The sequence below is a fragment of the Syngnathoides biaculeatus genome, chromosome 7 (genome assembly GCF_019802595.1).
Source record: "Syngnathoides biaculeatus isolate LvHL_M chromosome 7, ASM1980259v1, whole genome shotgun sequence".
In the NCBI taxonomy this organism is placed as follows: Eukaryota; Metazoa; Chordata; class Actinopteri; order Syngnathiformes; family Syngnathidae; genus Syngnathoides; species Syngnathoides biaculeatus.
Window position 1 is genome coordinate 11,445,000 of NC_084646.1, and position 22,074 is coordinate 11,467,073.

General features: G+C 49.5%; 3 protein-coding genes across 3 annotated transcripts; 1 reads left to right on the forward strand and 2 right to left on the reverse strand.

The window, feature by feature from the left end:
* Positions 1 to 206: 206 nt before the first annotated feature.
* Positions 207 to 6,721, reverse strand: aldh9a1a.1 (aldehyde dehydrogenase 9 family, member A1a, tandem duplicate 1). Its single transcript, XM_061824076.1, has 11 exons — positions 6,490 to 6,721; positions 5,264 to 5,409; positions 3,957 to 4,086; positions 2,943 to 3,077; positions 2,670 to 2,866; positions 1,631 to 1,771; positions 1,331 to 1,519; positions 1,167 to 1,254; positions 746 to 887; positions 571 to 683; positions 207 to 357 (listed from the first exon to the last, which is right to left on the reverse strand). Exons 1-11 carry the CDS (start codon positions 6,632 to 6,634, stop codon positions 263 to 265), a joined length of 1,521 nt encoding a protein of 506 aa, XP_061680060.1. The 5' UTR covers positions 6,635 to 6,721; the 3' UTR covers positions 207 to 262.
* Positions 6,722 to 7,686: 965 nt separating this feature from the next.
* Positions 7,687 to 10,373, reverse strand: tmco1 (transmembrane and coiled-coil domains 1). Its single transcript, XM_061824082.1, has 7 exons — positions 10,180 to 10,373; positions 9,428 to 9,505; positions 9,292 to 9,351; positions 9,179 to 9,225; positions 9,047 to 9,114; positions 8,228 to 8,372; positions 7,687 to 8,095 (listed from the first exon to the last, which is right to left on the reverse strand). Exons 1-7 carry the CDS (start codon positions 10,247 to 10,249, stop codon positions 7,997 to 7,999), a joined length of 567 nt encoding a protein of 188 aa, XP_061680066.1. The 5' UTR covers positions 10,250 to 10,373; the 3' UTR covers positions 7,687 to 7,996.
* Positions 10,374 to 11,730: 1,357 nt separating this feature from the next.
* Positions 11,731 to 19,169, forward strand: glulb (glutamate-ammonia ligase (glutamine synthase) b). Its single transcript, XM_061824911.1, has 7 exons — positions 11,731 to 11,865; positions 13,487 to 13,668; positions 15,679 to 15,840; positions 16,601 to 16,747; positions 16,852 to 16,979; positions 17,595 to 17,794; positions 18,732 to 19,169. Exons 2-7 carry the CDS (start codon positions 13,503 to 13,505, stop codon positions 19,048 to 19,050), a joined length of 1,122 nt encoding a protein of 373 aa, XP_061680895.1. The 5' UTR covers positions 11,731 to 11,865; positions 13,487 to 13,502; the 3' UTR covers positions 19,051 to 19,169.
* Positions 19,170 to 22,074: the final 2,905 nt, after the last annotated feature.

Consider the following 22,074-nt stretch of genomic DNA (forward strand, 5'->3'; position numbering starts at 1 on the left):
CGTGCGAACGAAATCCATTTCTTTTACGCATTTAAAAAGAGAACTTTGACTATTCATTGTTTGTGTCGCCAGGCTACTCGTCCGCAAAGTCAGCTGGGACAGAGTCCAGTTCGCCCTCAGGCCACCCCAATGAGGACCACATACGACAGAATTTCAAAAAGATGGCTGGAAAAAGGAAAGAAGAGGCAGAAAAGGGAGGGAGGACGCACATTCGATGTGGCTTTTATTGAGAAAGTCGGAGGCAAAGTTGTCGGAAGGTCGTTCAGAAGAGGCCGTCCACGTCGCCCGTCTCCACCACCACCGTCTTCAGCTGGGAGTAGTACTCGATGGTCACCTGACCGTTCTCGCGCCCGAAACCTGACAAAGCAGTAAAGACGCGCGCGCGCTCGCGCTCTCAATACATTCAAGGTTGAAATGTCTGTCGAAAAAAAAAAAAAAAAAATCATCTTGTGGCCAATTCTATTCCGCCGACGATTGCGTAGTTGGATACGCACGGCATGGAGGATTACGGAAGACCCCGGAAAAGAAAGTCAACCGGTTGACGGACGGCTTTTGTTTTGAAAGGCCCACCTGACATCTTGTATCCTCCGAAGGGGACTTCCACGCCGCCGATGTTGTAGTTGTTGACGTAGCACGTGCCCGCCTCCAGCTTCTCGGCCACCCGGTGCGCCCGCGAGACGTCCCTGAGGGACGAACCGGAAGAAGGTCGGCACGTCGCCGATCCGCCGGCCGCGCTCGACCTCACCTGGTGAAGACGCCGGACGCCAAGCCGAAGGTGGTGTCGTTGGCGCGGCGCAGAACCTCGTCCTCGCTGTCGAACGGCAGCACCGACATGACCGGCCCGAAGATCTCCTCCTTCACGCACGTCATGTCGTCCCTGCACTTGTCTGGCCAAAGTCAAACGCGCGGAACCACGTCAAGAAACGCGTTCTGCCCGGAAACGTCTACAACTTCACGTCACGGCGCCCGTAATACTCGAGGTCAAGACGACACGACGGAAATTGCGGTTCCTCTTAACTTAGCCACATTGTCCATGTAACCTTGTTAGCATCACGCACAATGTACATATTTTAGAGAGCCGTTTAACTCTTTCCTCGTCACATGACAGCACCGCAGGTCTGAGAGGAAGAGGACTTCTGCGCATTAGCTCGTTAGCTTAGCCTCACCTAGTACACAAGGCGACATGAAGTATCCTTCCTTGAGTTTGGGGTCGGCGGGCACGAAGGGTTCACCACCACAGAGGACTTCGGCCCCCTGGAAGCAACCACGACGACGCGAAACCTTTTAGCATGAGCTTTAGCATTAGCATTGCGCTCTCTTTGCTCCTCACCTGTTCCTTGGCCTGCCTGACGAAAGCCAGGACCTTCTCCAGGTGGGGCTTGCTGATGAGCGCCCCCATGCGGGTCTGGTCCAGCAAGGGGTCCCCCACAGCGATGGCCTTGGTCCTGGCGACCACCTTCTCCAAGAACTGCTTCATGATGTCCCTCTCCACGAACACCCTGGTCCCGTTGCAGCACACCTGGGTTTGCCAAATTGCCAGAATTCGTGAACTTGGAGACCTTTTGGACGCCATCCGCAAATTCTACAGTCCGAGCGTGGACCGTGGAACCTGTGGGGCGGACGCGCTCACCTGTCCTTGTGTGAGGAAATTGGCCATGAGCGCTCCCTTGACGGCGTTTTCCAGCTCGCAATCTTTGAAGATGATCAGCGGAGACTTCCCGCCGAGCTCCAGCGTGACGGGCTTCACACCCTGGGCCGACAACTCCATCACCTGCCGGTGCAAAAACGTGCCACACTGGTCTTAGGAGTTGGGGACCTGGTGGTACTTGTTGTACTTCTGGCTTGTGTCTAAATCTGGGTGGTATGAATGTGGTTATAGTGCTGTTTCTAGTCCTTGTCTAGTTCCCGTTATTGCTCTGGTTCTTTATTTTACTTCAGGTTGTCCTTTTAAGTTGTTGGGTTTTTTTTGTCCTGGTACTAGCTCATGTTCTTTCTTATCCTAGATCTTGTGTATTTGTGATTGTTGTTCCAGGTCTGGGTTTACTTCTGGCTGGGCTACTAGTTTCGTTTCTTGTTCTAGTCTTGTACTCCTAGTCGCACTTGTTCTGTTTTCTTCTTGTTCTTTTATAGATGCGGTGGTTGTTGTTGTTGTTGTTCCAGTTTTACTTTTACTTTGATTGTATTTCTAGTTCTAGTCTTGTACCAGTCCTTGTCTCCTTCTGCTTCCTTCTAACCTCATCCTTGTCTGATTCTAGGTCTGAAATTGTCTTGGTCTTGGTTCTTGTGCTCGTCTGTAGTACTGCTGTTTTATTCGTCGTCGGTTGTATTACTAGTACGCTTTGGGTTTTGGTTTAGTTTCTTACTGTGGTTGTTGCTCTGGTTTTAGTGTTCCTGGGATTGGTGTCCTTGTATTTGTCTGGTTTTAGTTAGTTCTCGCTCTGGCGACCCGTGACAACGGCAGAGTCTAGTCCAGTAGTCTGATTGTAGTTCTGGCTCCATTTGCTGTTATTGTTCAAATAAATACCGTTAAGTCCCGTTGCGGTTCTTGTCTCGGTTTGGCCTGTCATTTTGGACCTATTCTCCCCACAGTACAAAGGGTCTGCCAGTCCTTGTTGTCCCGGTGTTTCCTGGCCGAGTGTAGACCAGGACGCGGCGCTGCGTGTCGTTACCTTCTTTCCGGTGGGCACGCTGCCCGTGAAGGACACCTTGGCGACATCAGGGTGCCGGCACAGCAATGTTCCGGTTTGGGCGCCACCTTGTACCACACAGAAGAGTCCTTGGGGCACTCCGGCCTCCCGGTAGATCTCAGCCAGAATCACAGCGGTGATGGGTGTCATAGGGGAGGGCTTGAAGACCATGGCGTTCCCTGACAACAGCGAGGTTAGGCCGCGCCGTCAAGCTCGCGGCCCGAGCGGGAACAGGCCGAACGTTGGCAAACTCACCGCACGCTAGCGCAGGAGCGGACTTGACCACGGCGATCTGGAAGGGGTAGTTCCACGCCCCGATGCCCACGCACACCCCCAGAGCCTCACGGCGGGTGTACGCAAAGGCGCCGCCGGGCAGCTGGATGTGCTGACCTGAGCAGAGACAGGCAAAGACTACTCGGCATTGCGTTTCCACCTCTGGTTTTCCTTCCATCCTACTTCTACATCACAGCTCACGTCTCGTTCGATATCTTGTTCTGCTTCTCACAATGGGGTACTTCGGGTACTTTTCCAGTTCCTGTGAGAAGTCAGTATTTTGTTTTATTTTTTTGAAATTGTGGTTGTGGATTCTTGTTCTACTTCTGGTTGCATTGCTGATCCTTTTTCTGGTTCTTGTTGTTCCACTTCTGGTGATTGTCATGGCCGTGGTTCTTTTTCTCGTTCTAATCGCGTTTACCGTTTTTAGTCGGCAACTTGTTGTTGTAGTTCTTATCTATGTTTTCTTTTGTGTGTTCAACTTCTACTTATGTTTCACGTTCTACTTCTGTTTCTAGTTTTTGTTTTGGCTCAACTTCGTGGTCTTTTTCCAGTTTTTGTCTATTTCTCAAGTATTTTGTAGTCGTGTAGCAATTTTTTTGGGGGGAAGGAGGCGCTTGTACTGACGGTTTTTGCTCTTGTTTTGGTTCAACTTCTGGCTGTATTTGTAGTACTTGTCTGGTTCAGTTTGTTTGTTTTTTTTGTTTGGTTTTTTTTTTCCCCCTCCAGTTGTGTGTACTTTAGGTTTTTGCTCTAGTTCTTATCCCGGCCATGTTACACTTCCGCTGGTGAATCCGGTTCTCGTTGCGGTGGTTTTTATACTTGTGGGACTCTTTCTAGTTCTGGTACCCTTCTGTGGTGGCCTCGTGAAAAAGACAAACAAACAGCAAAGTCCAAAGCTTGAAAGCACACCGTGGCGTTACCGAGTCTGTAACCCGTCGTCGCTTTGGAGACAGGGCTACCTTGTCAGAAGGGAGACGGTTGAAAAAGACTGACCCGCCATGCTTCCGGACAGTCCGGCGTAGTACTCCAGACACTGCCAGGCCAGGTCCACGTCCGCCAGCGCTTCGGTGATGGACTTCCCGTTGTTGATCACCTCCAACTTGGCGATCTTCTCCCGCCGCTCCTGAACAACATCGTGCGCCAAATCACAAGACAAGTCATGTCAAGGAACAGGTCCCTGGACTCCGGCTCATGGTTTGAAATGGGGGCTTCAAGCCCAAACAAACGTTGGTTCTGCCTCTTAGAAGTCGGGTCGCAGGTTCAGCAGCTGAAGCCAGACTTTCCTCTCACAGCCACTCGGTCCAGTTCTCCTGGGGGATCGTCCCCTGGGCCTCGGCAGTCGAGGTGGGATGTGCCGGATGACCCGGTTTCAGCCGCTGAACCGTTTTCCCCGGTCGGCTTCACATTTGATCATTTTGCTGTTACGTATTGAACCTGAAGGATTTTATTTTCGGAGGACAATCACAGTCAAAGCTCTCGGGAGTTGTGGGGTGTTGTGAGCAACACGAGCGCGAGTATTGTCGAGGATTTCAGCAAAGTGCTGCTGTCCGGCCCCGATCTGAAACTGTATAACTTGGTTCAAACTACAAAGACTTGGAAATCAATTTGGAGTTTACTTTTTCTCTGCTTTCCTGAACTTTGATTTCGAGCTCTCGATCGTCCGTCGCCTCGAGATTGTCTACGTTTTAACAGGAGTGACGGCATTTGAGATTTTCATGTCCAGAACTTCATCAACTGTCTCAGCGTTTGCGGTTTGTGCCACAAACTCAGCGGCGGGCGCGACTTTAATTTGCGATTTTTTTCTTACTAGCCATAAGGGCTGCGTGACTTTTGCGGTACCGATAAGCATCATTTCGAGAGACGAAGTCCCGCGACTTCCGATTCATTTTTTTGTGAACTCCTCAATGGTGTACTTGATGAGTGGTGAGTCAGCTTTTTAGCTGGCGGTTTTTGGAACAAAAATGAAAAAAGAAACAAAGTCCGTGACGTAAATTCAATGTTCAGTGAGTGTCGCCCTTTGGCCATGTGACGAGTTTGAGGGTCAACTTCATCTGGACTGTCAATAAACGACGCCTCGAAGCCAGCGACATTCACGCCTTTGCTACTACGTTAGCGCCTTAGCAAGCTATTCCCCGTCCGGTTTCAAATCGGACATTTTCGATCCATTTTTTTTTTTTTTTTTGCTGACACGGGACCACGTTCCGATCTCAACTTGAACGTACTTGGCCACGGGTGGGGGGTGGTTAACATCTTTGTTTTTTTTATGCTGCATTTTGGCCCCCCGCCGGGCCACGTCTCACCCTGACGATGCGAGCGGCCTCCAGCAGGACGCGCGCCCGCTCCATGCCGGCCATCTTGCTCCAAGTCACGTAGGCGCCGCGGGCGCTCTGGACGGCCAAGTCCACCTCACGGGGGCCGCACGGGGTCATGTGACACAGGACGCGTCCTATTCGCGCGCACACAAAAAACAAAGTTCAACATCTGCGCATTCTTGAAATATTTGGCGGTCAACGGGGGAGGTTCTGTTACGCAACAAATCAACGAGCCTCGTGATCCCACTTTCAGACGCCGCCTTGCGTAACGTTGAATGCGGGGGGGGGGGGGGGGGGCGCATATTCAATGCGTCATGCGACGATTCCCGCTTGACTTTGGTCCAAGATTGCGCGATGACTTTCAAACGGATTCGGCCACCCGCTGCATCCTCGTTTTGCCAAAAGTATTTGCTAACTTTGTGGCAAATATGAGCAGTTCAGCGTTCGTGAATCCAACTAGTCCCAGATTGGGTTTTTTTTTTTTCGGTAGAGCAACTCACCTATTTGCAATTATTCACAGGGTGGCGGAAAAACTGTTTTGATATTTATTGCAGTTTCGCAACACTACAGTTGAAACAAGCAGCGGGCGGCTTTTGCGCGTTTCATCCAATCACAAATCTAACAGCGGTCAGAGGGCTGTGCAATGTGGCCAAAACCTCTTATCACGCCGCTAATTACATATTTGCCAATATGAACGCGAGCCTGGACTTGTATTTCGCAATGGGTCATAGTCCTTAAGCCAGGCTAAATTGGTGTACTCAAAATAGTCATGAAAACAAAACGCACACAAAAACATGCTGAATATTGAGAACACATTTAATACACGATGAATATTCAGCAATCTTTTCCCCAAAACTGATGTGAAAACTCATTTCTGTCAGATCTTCGCCATGGTTACGACCGTCAAAACGTGCACGGGAAACGCTAGGCTGCAATGTGAACACGGGATTTGCATTGTCGGCCGCGCAAAATGATGTTGGGGGCCAGATCGGATCCCCGGGCCATGAGTTTGACACCAGTGCAGGGTTTTTTTTTTTTTTTTTTTTTTTTTTTTCCCCCCACAGTAGCCGAAATAGTTGAGTACTCAAAAAAGTCAAGTACAAGACGTCTGAAGCGACTCGCAAATGCGCAACTTCGCCACATCCAGCACGGCGACGTCTGCGAGGCGAACTGGACTGGACCGGACCGAACCGTTGGTTCTCAGGCGCGCTTACCGGTGGCCGGCTCGTACACGGGCTCGCCGGCGGCGCCGCCCGGCCGGGGCGCCTGTCGCTCCCCGGCCCAGAAATTGAGGTCGTCGCCGAGCAGCAAAGTGCCGGTGGCGGCGGCGGCCGCGGCGTCCAGGCTGGACTTGGCCATGTCGGTTGAGTTCGGCCGAAGCGAGCCAGAAGTCTGCGCGCGACTTCTGCTCGTCGCTCGCGACTGAACAGGGAGGGAGGGGGCGTGGGGAGGGGGGGGGGGGGGAGACTGCCTAGCGCATACATATCCGGCGGAGCGTCGATTGGGTGAAGCCAGTTGGCCGCCATCTTGGTACTCCCAAAACGTGCGGAGGATTGTGGCGGATTTTTTTTTTTTTTTTTTCCCCCCTCAAAACTTTGGCACGTTTAATTAAAACTGGTCGTGTGATCTTGACATGTTTTCACTTCTGGTAACATTTTTAATCGGACTTGGTCAGCCAAAAAAGGTCAAGTGCAAAGGAAAGACATAGAACACCGCGACTAGCAAGAAAGCTTGCATATTAACCGCGACGTTAACTTTTCCCAAAATACGCTGTGAAGCACTATCATCAGAACACAGCAAAAAACTAAGCATTTTTTTGGGTCAGATAAACATTACATTTTTACGGTTCGATATATTTTTGGAGAAAAGGACTCGCAATGGGCAAATATTGTTGATTTGTTCCTGCGACGTCCTATTTCAAACTTGTTTCCGCGCATTTGAAAATCAAATGCAATTTGCAAAGTTCTGCATTGTGAAATTCCTCCAAAAATTTCACAGAAAATGTGTTTTCTTGCTTTATCCACAGATGAAATTTGGAGAAAATATTTTCGTAAAAAAAACGTCGGCCTAGAAAGGTGAAGCGGAGTGAACAGCAACCAGAAGCAAAACTTTGTTCAAGTAAATTAAGCTTATCAGAAAGAAAAAAAAAACCAACTTTACAAAGCAGTTGTGCATGCATCAATTTGTGGAGTTTGAGGGTCACGTGAACAATTAAAAGCAGCAAAAAGCGGCGTTCAAAGTCTGCCAGCATTTCGGGTTCCGTCTTGCGGAGTGTGAAAAAAAAAAAAAAAGACAAATCTTCAAAATGTATTTTGTTCATCGTAGGCTCAAAGTTATCGTTGACGTCACTTTTCATCATCTTATCGACATAAATCACAGACAATCGGCACTTTTTAGACAGAGGAGAAGGATTTTCTATTTGGTTGTCATCTTTTATTTCTCACGACATCAAATGAAAATCATGAGGAAAATATCAACCCTGCGCGTCGCTAACATGACGTCAATTCAAATGCGACCCAATTCGATACTCGCAGAAGTTTCGCGTTGTCGCCGACAGTCGAAGCCGGAGCGGCGACGCTCAAACGACCACGACGGAAAAGAAGCCATCAAAGTTGTTTTCGATGCAGGAAAGGACACCGATACGGACAACGGATCCGTCAACTGAAAAATAGAATCAAATTTAAAAAAAAAAAACCGTCGGCCATTCTCAAGTGACGGCTTCTAGGAGAACTTGGCGGCTTGGGGAGGGGGGCCCAGGAAGCCCCCCGCTTGCTTGGTGGCCGCTCTGGAGGGGGCCAGGCCCAACATCTTCTGGATGTTCTGCACGGGAAAGCGCAAGCGCGACGTCAGCACCGGTCGCTTCCGGCGAATTCCCCCCCCCCCCCCCCCACACACACACACACACACAGCAGAAGCCCGTGGCAAATGCCCCCCCCCCCCCCCCACGGCTACCTGTCGGATGGACATGGTGCAGAGGATGTAGAGGAAGATGAAGGAGCAGTCGGTGTAGTCCTCGCCCAGCAGGTTGCGGTGCGACAGGCCCTGAACGTACGACAGCGGCACGAAGGGCAACTTGGCCACCACACGCCCGTCGAAACTGAAACACACACACACACACACACACACACACAGCGACGTCGCGTCGCGTCACGCTCGGCCGGGCCGGAATCGGACCGGGACCGGGCCCGTTCTTCTTTCCTCGCCTTCTCATTGACACCGCAGAGCGATTCAGTTGCTGCTTTTCTCCTCATCCAAAAGGCTCAATGCGGATTTGCTGCTTCATGATGATTCGCATCATCACTGTTCATATTTACCGTCAAGCGGGTGAAATCGAAGCCTTTCGACACTTTCAAGTGAAGGTTTTGAAATGATTGTCAGATGATCAAAAATTGACATGCAACGACACTCCTTCCGCACAAGGAAATAATTGTCAAAAAACCTCATCTCCGTATTGAAATCTTTTTCACTTTCTTCTTGTGGCTTTTCGTTAGCTATAACCCACTGAATGTATATATATATATATATATACACATTATTTTTTTTAACTGAACAGAAATGTTCCGATTCAGCGACACGGACCGATGTCGAAACAGCCGACCAATTATTATGCAATAAATGACTCCAATGGAACTTTTCTGGGCAGAGTCAATAACGGACGAAGGGATGCCAACGCTAAGAGTTTGAGCAACGCGTTGCTACGACGACCTCGTTCCTGAGCCGAGATGCGAGACTCGTTTCGGGGAAGGTTGCGGGCGGGCGTCCAACACTTACATGGAGTTGAACATGCCCATCAAAGCCGTGAAGCAGAAGCCGATGGCAAACATGGACTTCATGCGCACCTGCGAGCAAAGACAAACACGTCGCGACGGTTCCGGTGAGGATTGCGCGGGCGGCGGTTCTGACCATGGACAAATCTCGGTTGTTGTTCTTGAGCTTCTCCTCTTGCCGTTCTGCAAAGACTCAAAACGTCACCTGGGCCGCCTTCGTCCCGCAAATAGGCAATTCTTCGGCCTTACCGATCTTCTTCTTCTGCTGACGACCCGCCGATTCCGTGATGGTTTCCTTTTTCTTCTCCACTGTGGCAAAAACACGCACGGACGATGAGCGAGCGCTTGAAGCCGACGACGGAGAAGAAGAAGAATCGCAACTTACGTTTCTTGCTTTGCTTCTCCACCTCCGCCTTGAGCCGCTTGTACTTGTCCGTGCGGTACACCAAGACCCAGGTGATTCCTGACCAACCGCAACACAACCGGATGTCGCGGTGAACGAGATGCTGCGGGCGGAAGTTTTTTTGTTTTTTTTTTTTTATGGGTGCTACGCGATTAATTTACATTTAACATTGCATGTTTTTGAGATGTGTTGGGACCGGAGTGCCCACCCTGAGAAAAGCCACGGAGGCACAGGGAGAACATGCAAACTCCACACGGGCGGGGCTGGGATCAAACCTGGGACCTCAGAGCTGTGAGGCCAACGTTTTCCCGCTGAGGCACCGTGCCACCCGCTAAACGTATATCGAGAAAAATCCAAAAGGAACACAGTAAAGTTTGGCACTCCGATATCGAAGTGCACACTTTTACAAAAGCGAATTTTGAACCCAAGCCAGAGCCCGTCTTGAAACTTGCATGACTTGATGGCAGATGGCTCACTTTAAAGCCAGGAAAGAGAAATACAAGCAATGCAAGGACAAATAGATTTCATTAAATGGAACGCAAATAAAGAACGGAACACGTTCCAGGCCCATCATCATCCCCCCCCCCCCATCTTCATTTTTACCCTTATTAGCACTTAGTTTTACGCGCATTATTCACATTTCAAACACGTCAGTTAGTTTTACGGCTCTAATTAATCTCCCCACAGAAATGAAACCGAGCGCGTGTTGCAATTTGTCGGCAGGGTTGGCTGACCTTCGGCTAGCAGCGCCGTGCACACGGAGATGAAGACGATGAGGACGGTGTCGGCGAACATCGTGCTCATTTTCCACACGCAAACTCGTCACGGGCAGCAACACGAAACGTCGCTCCGGTCAGTGAGTGAAAGGAAAGCAGGGACGGCGGCGGCGGCGGCGGCGGGAACTACTTCCGGGGCCTCGAAGAGCACTTGCGGGTGGCCGTGTGACGTCATATCCGCTGTTATGGGGACGGTGAGAATGTGGGGCACAACTGTCACGCCATAAAAACAATCGTTCCATACGGGCTTTATTTCAAAGGGACATAGTGTCTCTTCCTCACATAACATCTTATTGGAACCAATTATTACATAATCTTGACTGGAAAAGAATCTGGATCTTACCAACTAGATATATGATTAACAACAAAATAAAAGAAGTATCTTTTAAGTTAATTCATCAAATTTATCCTTCCAAAATATTTATTTTACAGCGTTTTAAAAAACAAATTGATACTGATTGCTCTTTCTGTTCAAACTGCCCTGAAGAAAATGTTTCACTTATTTTGGTCTTGCCCTGTCTCCAATAATTTCTGGAAAGATGTTTGTATTTTTATTTCTACTTTTATTGACAACAGTTTTACTCTTTGTTTTGAAAATATACTGTTTGGTTTCACGTCTTTTACCTCGTCTAAAAACAGACACTATTATATGATTAATCTTATAATTTTACTAGCTAAATTTCATATTCATAAATGTAGGTGTATAAATAAAAATCCTTGTTTTATTTTCTTTCAAAATGAAACTAGACAGTATATTCATACCATTAAGAATTCTATGAACGCTAAAGCCATTAAAACGGTAAATTTGTGTAGTTTATTTCATGTTTTTTTGTAGAATGTAATCTTCTTTTTGACCCCCCTGGCAAATTGTCTTCTGCGTTGAATTGTATTGTTCTGTTTAATGTTCAATAAAGGAAAAAAAAAAAATGTAACCCAATGCGGGCAAAAAAAAAAAAAAAAACAAAAACAACTGTCACTCCATTTTTTTATGAATGGAATGTCGATTATTCTTCGTCGCTGTTTGTTTAGTCTTCCGGAGTACGGTGGCCTGGAAGTGGCAAACAATCCAAAATCCTTGTGTGTTATTCCAATCTTGGCCATTGAACGCTGATCTGAACTCACAACAATAATCTTATATATTTATCTGTGTCCTCGGGAGGGGGGTGGGGGGGATTCTTAAAAGAGACAGAGTGTCCTTTTCCTAAAGTATAATGATTGACTCAAATGTCCCTTCGCTTTGTACCATCTTCTGTATATCGTAAAATACTTCTGTGCATCTTTGACTCCAATCGCGATTTCGTATGAACGAAGAAGCCACTCGAAGGCGCCTCCGGACTTCCGGGGGCTCTCGAGACGATGCCATGACACGCGTTGTCCACCAGGCGTCCGGGAAAGGCCCGGTGACGTCATCGCGGCCTGACGCCGGCCACGTGGGTGTTTGACGCGCATTGGTGCACAGGCGGGCACGCGCACTGTGACGTAACCATAAGAATAGGAAGTTATCGTGACAATTATTGTTATGTTATGGAAAGCGCGATGAGCCTCTGAAGCACTCACGAGACATTTTGTTAAGTTTCACGCTCAAAATAAAGTTGAGCCATCGGGGTGCAACCTTGCAGGTGGAACTTTGCAGCAGCTTCATGGGTGAGCGGACTGACGACTCGTTAGCGATGTTTCGGTGTTTGGCTCTGCTTTTTTTGGTCAACTTTGCAAGTTCCCACCATCACCAATGGACGAACTTTTGAGTCTTTTTTTTTTTTTTTTTTTTAACGGCCTCAAAATGTTTCATTTCTCCATTATTGCCAGCCTGCAATCTCAAAAACATGAGGAAAAATGAAATATGATCATAACAATAAATAACATGGACTTTTTGTCCTACGTGACAGCAACAACGATGGTGAAAGGACATTAATAATGTTGCATTCCCGACAACTAGATTAAGAAAAAAAATGAGTCTATTTTTTGTTTCAATCAAACAAAATCAATTCCATATCACCGCAGCGTGAGTATCCGATTTTTCTGACTAAAGCGTTCATTTCATAATTTTCCCTAAAATGGCATTTTTCCAATGCTGCGCTGTACCAAAAAAAGAAGGTACCACTCCCCTTTACGCAGTGTCCCTGAAAGCATCTTGCGTCGTGCTAATCTTTTTGCTCCCCCCAATCGAGTAAGTTTCTTTCGGCTTGTCCCGTCAGGGGTCGCCACAGCGTGACATCTCAGATGAACGCTCATATTTGTTTGGCACAGTTTTTTTGCGGCGGATGCACCCCGGTGACATACGCCCCCCCCCCCCCCCCTGGCACAGTTTTTTTGCGGCGGATGCACCCCGGTGACATACGCCCCCCCCCAGTTTAGCCCTGAGCTCTGCCCCGCTTCCCTGCAGCGGACCCTGCGATGTGACGATTGCGCGCACATGCATCGCAATGACCACATTTGCGTGTTGTCAGCAAACGAGATCCACGATATGAAATATAATTCCATAGAGTTTTACGGATGAGATAGCAACACTCACCAAGACTATGCCATCAATGTTGTTCACTCGACATCCGCCGCAGCCTGCTCACCCTACAAGGGGAGTCCCACCAGGCTCAATCTGTGGTCCCTTCTCAATGACCCCCACCCAAAAAAAAAAAAAAAAAAATTCCTTGCCCAATTAGGGGCTGTCAATCATTGCCAAGTGCGGGGCTGTGAAGTGATTTGATTTTTCCCGGGCTGCACCGCGGGTCAGTGTCGGCCTCACAGTTCTGAGGTCCCCGGTTCGATCCTGGCCACGAATTGGCCGTTTGTCTCAATGTGCCCTGCGATTGACGCGCCCCGCCTCCTGCTCGTTGACAGCCGGGATAGGCTCCAGCACGCCCGCGGCCCTCGTGAGGATAGGCGGCAAAGAAAATGGACTGATGGATGATTTCTCCCGTCATGGCACGGCAGCTGCCGCGATTGACGGTGTCCACTAGAGGTCGCCGTCAGAGCGCAGATGATCGCGTGTGACGAAGGCCGTCATCCTCCACTGGGCTGCGAAACTCGTTGACGGAGGCGTTCGTCGGTCGTTACCATAGCAACGAAGACCACACATTTCGAAAAAGGACTCGTTTATCGCGACGGAGTCAGAGTCGAGGAAACGCCCACCACCGATGCGGCCCGGCCCGGCCCGGCCCGGCCCGTCGGAGGCGGGGAGCTCCCGTATAAAAGAAGGCGCGCGACCCGCGGACCCCGCAGGGATGATTGACAGCTGAGACCAGTTCACCTCCTCATCTTCTCCGTCCAGGTTTCGATTTGTGAGCATGTCGACCGCGAGGAGCGCCGAGCTCAACAAGATCGTCAGGCAGCAGTACGTGGAGCTCCCCCAGGGAGACAAGGTCCAGGTCACCTACATCTGGATCGACGGCACCGGAGAGGGTCTGCGCTGCAAGACCAGGACCTTGGACTCGGAACCCAAAAGCATCCGAGGTTAGTCGGTAAACCTGCGCCGTCCGTGCGCGCCAAATCCCTTCCAATCCGTTACCGGTATTTGCTCGGGTACTCGCGTCGCCGGACTTCAAGCCTTCGACTGCGTGTGAGGATAAGGGAGCGGATGCCGCACACTCAGCGACGACAACGGAGAAGTACTCGTGTACTCGCGATTAACCCGTTCGGGCGAAAATGCCCAAAAACTACAGCGCCATGAACCATCGGATAGTGTCCAAGAAAAATCGCTTGCCGATGTTTTTGGGAATACTTTCACCGGCCCAGCGATGCAAACAAAAAAAAAAAATGCTCAACAAGGAAAGTCAGCAAATGCATTGATCTTGTCATATTTTTCCTTGCGGTCGACTTTACAGTTAAAAGGTTGACAATTTTCTTCACAGCACCGTAAACATGTAATTACACAAAAATTATACAAAAAAAAAAAACGACATTGCTATTAACATAAATGTATACATTTGGAATTAGGAATAAAAAGAATGCAACTGCTTTTGTTTTGTAAATGTGTTGCACGTTAAAAAAAAAAACACCTAATAAATAGTATGTTATAAATATATGTCACTATGTTAGTGGTACGAACATGCGCTGGGATTCATTTGTGTTATAAACGTGTACTTACATTGTCATATGTCATCATTTAAAGTGGCTGTTTTCAACATGAAATTCCACTTATTTATTTTTGCTTGTACTTTATAAATATTTCAAATATGCAAACAGTCCAATAAAAAAAAAAAAACCATTTAAATTCAACGTTGCTAAACTGCAAAGAAGAAGTCCGTGCATTCTATTTTCAAGATCGAGCGGAGATGGGGCGGGACTTCCGGCACAAACAAACAAACAAATTAAAAATAACCCCCCCCCCAAAAAAAAAAAAAAAACAGTAGATGGTTGTGAATTTCCAATCACGTTCGGTATAAATGCATTAAATCTACAATAAAAACAGCAAACTCCACGGGTTACATACGTGTGATTGAATTACATTCAGGAACATATCCGAAAAAAAACATTCTTGGATAAATTCCCATTAATGTCAAGTTTGTAAGCACATCATGACATTAACGGTCAAAGTTTATATCGTATCGCAAGCACGCCAATTACATCCATGTTGTAAAATTCTAGGTACATTTTCAGTCCAATAAGTTGACAACGCAAACTAATTTCTACTTGTATTTACGTTGGTGGGCATTGTTATACATTTGCAACCATGTTAATAATTCAAACATGCATTTTCATACCGTATGCATTATAAAATTGCAATTACATGTAATAATTTGGCTCCTTGGGGTTGTTGACCCACGTAACCGAGATCCATTTTTTTGTACTCGTCATAGGGGTTTATGTAACCGTGCTCCGTCTGGTGACCCCAGCGGGGGGGTGTGAAGGCCCAGACAACTTAAGTCTCGGTTGCTGGGCTCATCGGGACACGCAAAACCACCACAAGGTGCCGTGACTGCCCAAAAGAGGGGCAAATTCCCACTTTTTTCCAACGTTATTCTGATACGGCATCCGTTTGTTATGAGCCGATCCCAGAAACTCTCAATTGGAGAACGCTAGAAGTCCGTCCGTTTTCTTTGCCGCTTATCCTCACGAGGGTCGCGGGGAGTGCTCCGCGCAGCCTATCCCGATGGGCGGGGTACGCCCCGAACCGGTCGCCGGCCGATCGCAGAGCACACGGAGACAGACGACAGTCGCACTCACAACCGCACCGACGGGGCAATTTAGGGGGTCCAAGTCGCGTCGCATGTTTTTGGGATGTGGGAGGAAAGCGGAGGGCCCACCCGGAGAAAAGCCACCCGTGAACATGCAAACGCCACGCAGGCGGGGCCGGCCGGGATCCAACCCTGGTCCTCAGAACTGTGAGGCAGACGCTCTAACCACAGTCTCAGAGAGAGAGAGAGAGAGACACACACGCGCGCAACCGTATGTGCGCGTGTTATGACCTCAATTTGATAACCATGCAATCAATGACGCGTGAATTCGCTCGCCACGCGCCAGATATTCCCGAGTGGAACTTTGACGGGTCCAGCACGTACCAGTCCGAAGGATCCAACAGCGACATGTTCCTGGTCCCTGCTGCCGTGTTCCGGGACCCCTTCAGGAAGGACCCCAACAAGCTGGTCCTGTGCGAGGTGCTCAAGTACAACAAGCAACCCGCAGGTACGTTCGGAGACGAGGCGCTGGTCCCAAAGCCCGTTCTAGCGCGGATATTTTAGAGTCTTGTGAAAAGCGGTCGCGGTGGAGAGACCAAGAGTGCCCAGAGAAAGGTTCCACTCTCAAGAGAATGCTCTAGTCCAAAGACGAGGTTTTAGCCTCAGAGTATTTTCTCTGAGTGACAGTACTAGTTCTGAGTTCCAAGAGACCGAAGAGGTTCTGGTCCAGAGAGATTGCACTCCTTCCAAGAGAAGGTTATAGTCCTGAGTTCAAGATTTTTTTTTTAGACCAGTAAGAGAATGTTCTACTCACAAAGAACTTAGAGGGTATTTGAGACGGAGACAGAAAAGGTTCTGGTCCAGAGAGATGGTAGAGAAGGTTATAGTCAAGCACTTTGCTGGTCCTGAAAGATTTTTTTTTTTTTTAGACCATTAAGAGAATGTTCAACTCTCAAAGAACTTCGAGAGTATTTGAGACAGAGACAGAAAAGGTTCTGCTCCAGAGAGATGGTACTACTGTACTCCCAAGAGAAAGTTATAGTCAAGCACTTTGCAGGTCCGAGGATGGAAAAAAATTCTAGAGCAGTGAGAGAATGTTCTAGTGTCAAAGAACTTCCTAGTCCTGAAGACAGTACTCGTCCAGCGAGAAGTACTAATCCCCAAAGAGGTGGTTCTGCTTCCAAAGTCAAGGTTCTGGTCCTTTATTTATGTTTGCTTCTCATCTCATCTCATCTCATCCCGTCATCCTGTACCTCACGGGCCCTCAGAGACCAACCTTCGAGACCGGTGTCGTCGCATCGTGAGCTTGGTGGAGAATGAGCATCCCTGGTTTGGGATGGAGCAGGAGTATACGCTGCTGGGTACTGACAGACACCCTTTCGGATGGCCCTGCAATGGCTTCCCGGGACCCCAAGGTGAGGCGTGCCCCCCGCCCCCGCCAATCCTCCTTGCTATTCACTGAGCCGCTCGACCTTTGCCCGTTCGCTGCTAACAAGTTGTCGCGGCGTTGCTCCCTCAGGTCCTTACTACTGCGGCGTGGGCGCCGACAAGGCGTACGGACGAGACGTGGTGGAGGCTCACTACCGAGCCTGCTTGTATGCCGGTGTGCAGATCTGTGGCACCAATGCAGAGGTCATGCCGGCGCAGGTAGTGTCCACGTGTGTGTACGTGGAAGTGGGGTGGGGGGTGGGGGTTCGATAAAAATGTTCAACGTACGTGAGTCCCCGGCGGGTGGGCCTGCCCCCATTGGTCCTCGCTGGCATCCTTGCGCCCTTACGTGGGGGAACAGGAGCTCAGTGTACCCACCCTTTTTGGAGGACACTCAAAAGCCCCACCGGCACGCCTTCCAATGAGGAACCAGAGCGTGAAGCGGTCGGGATGAGAAATGACCTCCAAAAATGAGTCAGAAAAGGTGGCGGGTTGTGGACGAAATCGTGCTCCAAACGGAGGAGCGATCCAACATCTCGAGGTCTCGTTGAAGAGGGAGGAAAGATTAGAGCAGTACATCGACAGTCAGATTGGCGGAGCTCCGGCAGTCACGTGGATTCGGCTAAGATCACAACTTAGGGGTCGATGATCTGTGTTCCTAACGCTGATCTGAAGTCCCGTGTTGATGCTTGATAGGCCAGCGGGCGACTCGTGACGCTCTACGTGTGGTCCAGCGTGTTGCGCTCAAATGACTTCGCGTTGAAACAATTGAAGAACTCATTACAATTCAAAGAGTTTCCAGTGGTCACGGTTTGTGTTGTGCTGCATTTCCAGTGGGAGTTCCAGGTGGGGCCATGCGAGGGCATCGCCATGGGTGACCATCTGTGGGTGGCTCGTTTCATCCTGCATCGAGTGTGCGAAGACTTTGGCTTGGTTGCATCCTTTGACCCGAAGCCCATCCCAGGAAACTGGAACGGCGCAGGGTGCCACACCAACTTCAGCACGCAGGACATGAGGCAGGAGGGAGGACTCAAGTGAGTAACATGCACAATCTCACACCCTTGATGCTACAATCTTAATTTGGGACTACTACCTTCTCTGGGGACTAGGGCCTGATAGCCCTAGAACTTTAACAAGGGACAAAACCTCTCGGCACTCCACCCGTCTCTCTTCAGACTAGTAACCTCTGTTGAGCCTTGAATCTTCTCTCGGGACAAAAACCTTCTCCTGGGTCTAGAACTTACTCTTGGGACTAGAAACTACCCTCAAGGGTCTAGAAGATTTTTTTCTGGGACTGGACACCTCTCAAGAGTAGAAACCTTCCCCCTTGGAACGAGACCTTATCTTGGGACTAGAATCGTCACTGGGAAGGGAACCTTCTTCTCTAGGGACTAACACTTCTTTGGGGAAAGGAACCTTCTCTGGGGGTGTGAATTTGGAGACTTGACCTCAGTCTCTTAGGACAAGGGTCTTCTCTATTGGGACTAATGCCTTACTTGCAACCAGTATACTTTCTTTCTCTGGGGATGATAATCTCTCTGTACTAGACCCGTCACGGAGGTTGAGGAACCTTCTTTCTGGACCACAGCGTTTTCTGTAGTGACTAGCACTTTGCTTTTGAAGAGACCTTCTCAGATTCTTCCACGGGGATAGCTCCATTCTCCAGATGACAAACGTTCTTTCTTGGGAGTAGCACTTCTTTCCAGACAACCTCTCGGGACTACAAGTGTTCTCTCGGGGCGAGAAAGGTTTCTCGAGACTAGGACCTTCCCTGGGGATAAGAACGTACTTGGGGGTAGAACGTTCTCTCCTTGAGACAAATAACTTCTCTTGTGAAAAGAACCTTCTCTGCCGACTTGGGAGGGAAACTTTAGCTTGGGACTGAACCACTCCGAGGACTAGAACCTTCTCTCTCTTTGCTTCAAGCCCATATTTGAAATGACGTAGCTTGCGTTTTGTTTTTGCGGTCAGGGTGATAGAGGCAGCCATCGAGCGTCTGGCCAGACGTCACCACTTCCACATCCGCGCCTACGACCCTAAAGGTGGACTGGACAACGCCCGGCGTTTGACAGGTCACCACGAGACCTCCAACATTGACCAGTTCTCTGCCGGCGTGGCCAACCGAGGCGCCAGCATCCGAATCCCGCGAGCGGTGGGCGAGGACAAACGGGGCTACTTCGAGGACCGCCGTCCTTCCGCCAACTGTGATCCGTACATCGTCACGGAAGCCCTGATACGAACTTGCCTGTTGAAGGAGGAGGGGGAGGAGCCTGCAGATCACAGCCAGTGACGTGACGCTCTTGCCGAAAACGTGTGACCCACCAGTGACTGGTGTGATTTGCCATTTTTTTTTACCTTTTGACCTCTGTCCTCTTTGACTTTTTCCACTGGCTTCTGCTCTCGAATAAACTTGACATCTCCACTCGGATGCCCGTGTCGATTGACGGGTCACGCGATTCCTGACTCGGATCAGGCACAATTGGAGAGCCTTCTCTCTCGGTCGAGACTAGAACCTTTTCTCGGGACTTGAACCTTCTCTGTGCATTCAGTACCGCGTAGGGCCCGGTAGGCCAATTTACTTTCAAGTCGAGACTCTTCCGTCAGGACAAGAACTTCTCCTTCAGGACTACGGCCTCCTTTTGGGATGGGGCCCTACGGGTTGATAACGGGGGACGGAACCCTGGATATTCCAGCCAATGACGTGACCCACCCCCAACGGTTACGAGTGATGTTTTGAAGTACGCTTTTCCACGCGAAGGCGTGGAAGGTGTTGCGCCTCACCTTGTCCGGGTTAGCTAATAATGACCAGATCCTTGTAGGTGGCAGCTGTGGCGGGCCGTGTACCTGACATCGGCACATTTTCTCGGTAGAAGATAAAAATATGGGGCGACGGGGGATCTTTCTGTAAACGTCAATACATTAGAAGTTGGACGAGTCAACAGAGGGCGGCGGCGCTGCATTTTAGATGTGGGCCTTTGCTCAACAGCTCAATCCCAAGCCCCGGCAGAGAAGGGTTAGAAACCCCCCCAACTACGTCCGTGTACGAAGATGTGTGTTGCCACGGTGAGACGACAAAGCAGTTCCAGTAGTTAATGGCGGACGGCGTGTAAAAAAAGCCACCGGCGTTCAACTTGAGTCATGCGCTGAGTCCGGTGCCGCTGCGAGATTGGAAGAAACGACGACATTTTGCCATCAAAAACTTTCAGTCAGATTTTTTTTTCCATTTTCCAGTCGAAGGTGGATGGGGAGTCATAATCAACAGAGGGATGATGCATACGATTCATTTCAAGCAGCCAAAAATAGAGCAGAATGCAGCGAGATGAGCCAACGTACGCGTGCGCTAACGTGGCCGGCGGCTAACGGCAGTTTTAGACAAGCGTGAGTGTCTAAAAAGTGCCGAGTGAGCGCGCGAGACTTTGTGGGAGGCTGAGGACGGGGCGGGGCCAGTTAGCTCGCTACGCGGACGACGTCCGGACAGTCGCGCATCGCTGCGCTAATGTAGCTCGGAGCCCGACCGTCACAAACGCCTCAACGCGTCGAGGAAGCTGCCAAGTCCCGGTACGCACCCAAAAGAGCTCAACGTGGAGGCTCGCTCAGCTAATTCTTGAGACTTACTGCTCTGACATTGGACCTCAGGTATCACATTTTGGTCTGACCTACTTGCGATTGGCCGACAGCCGGGAGAGGCTCGGCCACTCCGGCGACCCTTGTGAGGATAAGCGAGCGGCTCAGGAAACGGATGGATGCTACGACCGAGACCCTCCCGTAACATCTCGGGAGTGCGTTTGTTCGGACCAAATCCCCAAATGGGTTCGTGCGCGCGAGATGGGTTTCATCTTGAAATTTGTGGCGATTTCCCACCGAGTCACCTGCGGGCCAAAGATCGTCGGCGGGAAAAGGCAAAATCGGGACCACGCGTGACGCTTTGTTTACGTCATGAATTTCAATTTTAATTTCAGTCAGTCAACGCTTGAGTGCGTCAAACTCCACAAAAAAAAAAAAAAAAAAAAGTGAGCGACGCAGACAACAAACAAACACACCGATGAGCAACGTGAGCGGTCCTGTAGGCGGTCCGCCTTCTGGAAGGTTCTCCCCAATCCTGCTGAGGATTTTTTTTTGCTTTTGGTTGTTAAGATGGAAAATACAAATGGGGACAAGATGTTGGAAAAAAAAACAGACGCTTAGTAGTTCACTAAAGAAGGATTTGGTGTGGACGAAAAGGCGTATTTGCAGTTTTACTGCAGCACTGAGCAGTAGTTCAGCCTCAAATCAAGTCTACGGTCGGGGAGTCAGTAGCGCAATCCTAACACCGCTCATTTCTCATTTCATCAGCTATTTTAAGCCTAACGTTTGCGCACAGAAGTACAGAAAGGGGGCGCATGATTCATAAAATAATCACATACAGATTCACTACGAAGCCTAAAATGCAGACAAAAGCCATTTTTGCGTCTTCGTGACATTAATTCATGGTCACGGCCGTGCTAGTTTTATGAGCACGTCCAAGCGGTTCGTTCCTCTGCCGCTCACTTATCGATCTTGCAGCGGATTGGCCGCTTATCCATACGGCAACATTGCAGCGTGACAATTACTGCAATACATCGTGATGATGTTCAAACGATATCGTTCCTATTATTAGCACTCAAACGCGCTGCTGCGCATTTAAGCTAAGCTAAGGTAGCAAGAGGTCACCTTTTGGCCAACAGTGGAAATCTTGACGGTTTCCACGATGGAAAGGCAAAGAAAACTTCCGGGATCCTTCTTTATTTTTTGCGCTGTTGTTTGGGAAGGCCAAAAAAGAGTGAAAGTCATCCGTTGCACCCCCCCCCCCCAAATGCGACGCTTGCGGAGTCCGTCGGTCGGTCAACGTCCCACACGCAGTTATGTTCTCAATTCAAAAAGTTTTGATTCCATAACACGCACACAAGCGAATTCTTCCGGAGCGGAGAACAATAAGCGCCGCGTGGACCCGGCGACATTTGGCCGTCCCGTTGGTGAGCGACTGCAACATCCAACACCCGGCGGGACATCTCGCGGGCCGGACGAGGGTCCGGACTTTTCTTTTGAATTATTTGCAGAAACCGCCTTCACTCGCTGCCTTTCAACGCTAACTTCTGTACGCCAATTACAACGTTGGGCTGTCAATTAGTCAGAACGAAGCCCCGAGAACCGGTCCGAACCCGGATCGACGCGGAGGGGCAGTCGCTGGAAAAAAAAAAAAAAAAAAAAAAAAAAAAGCTTGCCAAACAAATCCGCAGAATTCCATCCCGGTGGGGGTGGTGTGTGGGGGGGGGGCGGTGGTAAGGACAAAAGCGAG

Excerpts from the sequence above, each read along its gene's own strand:
- aldh9a1a.1 (XM_061824076.1), bottom strand. The coding sequence starts at position 6,634 with ATGGCCAAGTCCAGCCTGGACGCCGCGGCCGCCGCCGCCACCGGCACT. Across the intron at positions 2,867-2,942 it reads CGCTCCTGCGCTAGCGTGCG|GGAACGCCATGGTCTTCAAG; the intron begins GTGAGTTTGCCA and ends CGCTGTTGTCAG. Across the intron at positions 1,772-2,669 it reads GCGTGCCCACCGGAAAGAAG|GTGATGGAGTTGTCGGCCCA; the intron begins GTAACGACACGC and ends TTGCACCGGCAG.
- tmco1 (XM_061824082.1), bottom strand. The coding sequence starts at position 10,249 with ATGAGCACGATGTTCGCCGACACCGTCCTCATCGTCTTCATCTCCGTG. Across the intron at positions 9,506-10,179 it reads CACGGCGCTGCTAGCCGAAG|GAATCACCTGGGTCTTGGTG; the intron begins GTCAGCCAACCC and ends GCGGTTGGTCAG. Across the intron at positions 8,373-9,046 it reads ATGGGCATGTTCAACTCCAT|TTTCGACGGGCGTGTGGTGG; the intron begins GTAAGTGTTGGA and ends TGTGTGTTTCAG.
- glulb (XM_061824911.1), top strand. The coding sequence starts at position 13,503 with ATGTCGACCGCGAGGAGCGCCGAGCTCAACAAGATCGTCAGGCAGCAG. Across the intron at positions 16,748-16,851 it reads TGGCTTCCCGGGACCCCAAG|GTCCTTACTACTGCGGCGTG; the intron begins GTGAGGCGTGCC and ends TTGCTCCCTCAG. Across the intron at positions 16,980-17,594 it reads CAGAGGTCATGCCGGCGCAG|TGGGAGTTCCAGGTGGGGCC; the intron begins GTAGTGTCCACG and ends CTGCATTTCCAG.